The sequence below is a fragment of the Borostomias antarcticus genome (genome assembly GCF_949987555.1).
Source record: "Borostomias antarcticus genome assembly, chromosome: 9".
NCBI lineage: Eukaryota > Metazoa > Chordata > Actinopteri > Stomiiformes > Stomiidae > Borostomias > Borostomias antarcticus.
In genome coordinates this window covers 27,227,006-27,231,390 of record NC_140242.1, presented here as the reverse complement: position 1 = coordinate 27,231,390, position 4,385 = coordinate 27,227,006, and the positions used below count along the sequence as shown (strand labels likewise).

The window sequence follows — 4,385 nt, the reverse complement described above, 5'->3', positions numbered from 1 at the left end:
CAAGATGAAAGACAAAATAAACTCCCAAGGCGGTTGGAAGCTCAAAGGCACAAACGTCCGAATGTAAAGCATAAAAAAAAGAAGCACTGTGTTCATGTACTGGTCAACATTCAGGCTCTCTAGCAAGATCACGCACCTTTCGGCCGATGTTCAAGGCCGTCTCCCGCTGACGACCCATCTCAGTGAACTAATGGCAGAGTAGGAGGTCATAAGGATGGCTTATCACCACTAGGAAATGTCCATAACTACAGTACAGTTGAAGGGAAACGTGTTCACTGCAACCTTTAAGTTCACGGTTTAACTCCTAATTATACCTCTCTGTCTGTCAACGCCACAGCCCAGCTAGCAGGTAAAAGCAGTGTTTGAAGTTCTGAGCCTTCAAAAGACTCAGTTGTGCATGAAGTTCCCTTGATTCCCTTCAATCTCCCTCCTCATCTGGCTCGGGGCGCTCCACCCTCCCTAAGCACCCGGCTTTGACTCTCTAAAGAGCTGTAGGTCCATGAGACTTACACAAGTAATATTGGTAGAGTAATGCTCCACAAAAACTGCCTTTCATATGGCTAAGCTCGCAGCTACGAGTAAACCTCGCCTTGACTTTCAGCGTTGTGCGACCGCGTGTGTTCAGCTGGGCTCGTGTGAGCCCTCGGCACAGGTGAGCGCGTCGCCACTTCCGGCAGGTGGCAGATCAGCCCGGACGATTAAAGTGTCAGAGGTTCCGCTATCGGTGAGGTTCCGCTACCTGTGAGGTTCCGCTATGTGTGAGGTTCCGCCATCGGTGGGCAGAACGATCCCAAGTCCACGATAGAAGCTACTCTCAGAATAGCTTGGAGGGCACTGAATGGTGAACTGGCGAGTACACTGACTAGGCTACCTACGTTAAATGCAATTAAAAGTCGATTTGGATAAAAGCGTCTGCTAACTGTAATGTAATGTCTCTGTCATATATCCAGTTAGCCTGGCTGTATATGTACCCCGGACACCATGCTGTACATACAGGCTATCGTGTTAAGGGTTTTGGGTGTTGAGAGATGATGTTCAGGGGTACGGGGGTGGTGTTCCCTAAGCTGTGGAGAGACCGGAGAGAGGAGGGAAGAGGATGGAGGAGGACGAGGGAGGAAGGTGGCGTGAAGGTGGCCGATAGAGAGCTGAGCGCTAAGCGAGGAGAGTGGAGCGAGGAGAAGGTAGGGTGGAGGGAGGAGAGTGGAGGGTGGAGCGAGGAGAGTGGAGGGTGAGTGGGGAGAGTGGAGGATGAAGCGAGGAGGAGGAGAGTGGAGGGTGGAGCGAGGAGAGTGGAGGGTGAGTGGGGAGAGTGGAGGGTGGAGCGAGGAGGAGGAGGAGAGTGGAGGGTGGAGCGAGGAGAGTGGAGGGTGGAGCGAGGAGAGTGGAGGGTGAAGCGAGGAGAGTGGAGGGTGGAGGGAGGAGAAGGTAGCGTGGAGCGAGGAGAGTGGAGGGTGGAGCGAGGAGAGTGGAGGGTAGAGCGAGGAGAGTGGAGGGTGGTGGGAGGAGAGTGGAGGGTGGTGGGAGGAGAGTGGAGGGTAGAGCGAGGAGGAGGAGGAGAGTGGAGGGTGGTGGGAGGAGAGTGGAGGGTGGGGGGAGGAGAGTGGAGGGTGGTGGGAGGAGAGTGGAGGGTGAAGCGAGGAGAGTGGAGGGTGGAGGGAGGAGAGTGGAGGGTAGAGCGAGGAGAGTGGAGGGTGGAGCGAGGAGAGTGGAGGGTGAAGCGAGGAGAGTGGAGGGTGGAGCGAGGAGGAGGAGGAGAGTGGAGGGTGGTGGGAGGAGAGTGGAGGGTGGGGGGAGGAGAGTGGAGGGTGGAGCGAGGAGATTGGAGGGTGGAGCGAGGAGAGTGGAGGGTGGTGGGAGGAGAGTGGAGGGTGGAGCGAGGAGGAGGAGGAGAGTGGAGGGTGGTGGGAGGAGAGTGGAGGGTGAAGCGAGGAGAGTGGAGGGTGGAGGGAGGAGAGTGGAGGGTGGTGGGAGGAGAGTGGAGGGTGGTGGGAGGAGAGTGGAGGGTGGAGGGAGGAGAGTGGAGGGTGGTGGGAGGAGAGTGGAGGGTGGTGGGAGGAGAGTGGAGGGTAGAGTGAGGAGAGTGGAGGGTGGAGCGAGGAGGAGGAGGAGAGTGGAGGGTGGAGCGAGGAGGAGGAGGAGAGTGGAGGGTGGAGGGAGGAGAGTGGAGTGTGGAGCGAGGAGAGTGGAGGGTGGAGGGAGGAGAGTGGAGGGTGGAGCGAGGAGGAGGAGGAGAGTGGAGGGTGGAGCGAGGAGGAGGAGGAGAGTGGAGGGTGGAGCGAGGAGGAGGAGGAGAGTGGAGGGTGGGGGGAGGAGAGTGGAGGGTGGAGCGAGGAGAGTGGAGGGTGGAGCGAGGAGAGTGGAGGGTGGTGGGAGGAGAGTGGAGGGTGGAGCGAGGAGGAGGAGGAGAGTGGAGGGTGGTGGGAGGAGAGTGGAGGGTGGTGGGAGGAGAGTGGAGGGTGAAGCGAGGAGAGTGGAGGGTGGTGGGAGGAGAGTGGAGGGTGGTGGGAGGAGAGTGGAGGGTAGAGTGAGGAGAGTGGAGGGTGGAGCGAGGAGGAGGAGGAGAGTGGAGGGTGGAGCGAGGAGGAGGAGGAGAGTGGAGGGTGGAGGGAGGAGAGTGGAGTGTGGAGCGAGGAGAGTGGAGGGTGGAGGGAGGAGAGTGGAGGGTGGAGCGAGGAGGAGGAGGAGAGTGGAGGGTGGAGCGAGGAGGAGGAGGAGAGTGGAGGGTGGAGCGAGGAGGAGGAGGAGAGTGGAGGGTGGAGGGAGGAGAGTGGAGTGTGGAGCGAGGAGAGTGGAGGGTGGAGGTGGTGTGAAGCTGGAGGGCAGAGGGCTAAGTGAAGAGAGTGCAGGATGGAGGGAGGAGGGAGGGAGGGAGGGAGGGAGGGAGGGAGGGAGGGAGGGAGGGAGGGAGGGAGGGCTCAGATCAGGGACAGCCCCCCTCTCTCTCAGCTGGGGAATTCCTCCCACTCCGCTCAGCACACTTTGACAGGGACAGAGAAAGGGCTACAAACATCCCTCGGAAACTCTACTCTTCTCTCTCTCTCTCTCTCTCTCTCTCTCTCTCTCTCTCTCTCTCTCTCTCTCTCTCTCTCACCCCCCCCCACCCCACCCCCTTACCCTCTCTCCAACTGCAGCCCCTCCTCTAAGAAGCTGACATTCTCATTTAAATGTGTGGAGAGGGAGTTCTCAGGTGGACTCTCTCCCTGTCACACTTACTGACACAACCCACAGTGGGCAGAGCGCCGAGGAGAACACGGGACGTATTCCGAAAAGAGCAGTTATGACAAGAATATTGTGATATGGTTCGTTTCAGTTAAAAGCTTTTTTGTTCGTTTGATATGATGCTATTCAACAGGACGGTCTATTGAGATATAAGGAGTTAACTAACCAGCCAAAAGGATACTTTGTAATTGATGGACTTCTCACTACTCCAGGACTGACACTGTCATCAGGACAGTGGACCCTACCATCTAACATGGAGCCTAACTTATTCATTGGAGCTAGCCTTCACTGCTAGAGGCTCCTGAGAGGCTAATTGAATGAATTCCACAGACTGCAATTCCCCAACAAATATGTTTGCTAAGGTTTTAACCGTTGCTCTAGGATTTTAGCTGCCCTGTGGGGAGGCAACAGCAACCACAGTTTGACTGAATCCAAGCTGGATCAACAGATTCAAAAGCCTCGCCACGTAATCTTACCAACAGACGACATTTTAAAGACGTTAAACATCATCAACAGACGACATTTTAAAGATGTTAAACATCGCCAACAGATGACATTTTAAAGACGTTAAACATCGTCAACAGATGACATTTTAAAGACGTTAAACATCATCAACAGACGACATTTTAAAGACGTTAAGCGTCGTCGGCGCAGTGGGTTAGGTGCCCTGCGGTGTTGAGTACAGCCCGGTGTTCAGGAGGCTCTGGCAGCTGCTACCCGTCAGTCCGGCGCTGTCCTGGGAGCTGTGGGGGGTGGGGGGGTCGGACATGCGGGCCGGGGCAGGCCCAGAGACAGAGATAACCACCCACAGCAGGACCAGAACCGGCACCAGGCGGGCCTGCGGTGAATGGGGCCTGGCCCAGTGAGAGGGAGTCCAGATGTCTGCCCCGCTGCTGGCCTGTCTGCTCCTCTGCCTCGGGGCCCCTGGGGGCCAGGCTGGCCGGTGGAGACCATGCACAGGTACACCTCCGCCCGACCGTAGGACGAGACCACAACATCTACCGGGTGTCTGTTATTAGCAGTTAGTTTACTGGTATATATTCTAAAAACTCTTTACGGTTTTGAATTTACTGTGAATCGCTGTTGGATAAGTGCTTGCTGTTACCAAGGTTGGTTGTGTGGAGGCGGCCATGCACACACACACACACGCTTCCTCTCGGATAGCT

At 56.6% G+C, this 4,385-nt stretch overlaps 1 protein-coding gene across 1 annotated transcript in view; it reads left to right on the top strand.

Annotated features, from left to right (window-relative positions):
* Positions 1-4,097: 4,097 nt before the first annotated feature.
* Positions 4,098-4,385, top strand: part of tspearb (thrombospondin-type laminin G domain and EAR repeats b) — a gene marked incomplete at both ends in the record, with an annotated part of 17,148 nt that continues 16,860 nt past the window's right edge. Inside the window, one exon of the mRNA XM_084442966.1 lies at positions 4,098-4,179. Within this exon, the coding sequence (XP_084299092.1) occupies positions 4,098-4,179 (82 nt within the window). The remainder of the gene's footprint in view (positions 4,180-4,385) is intronic.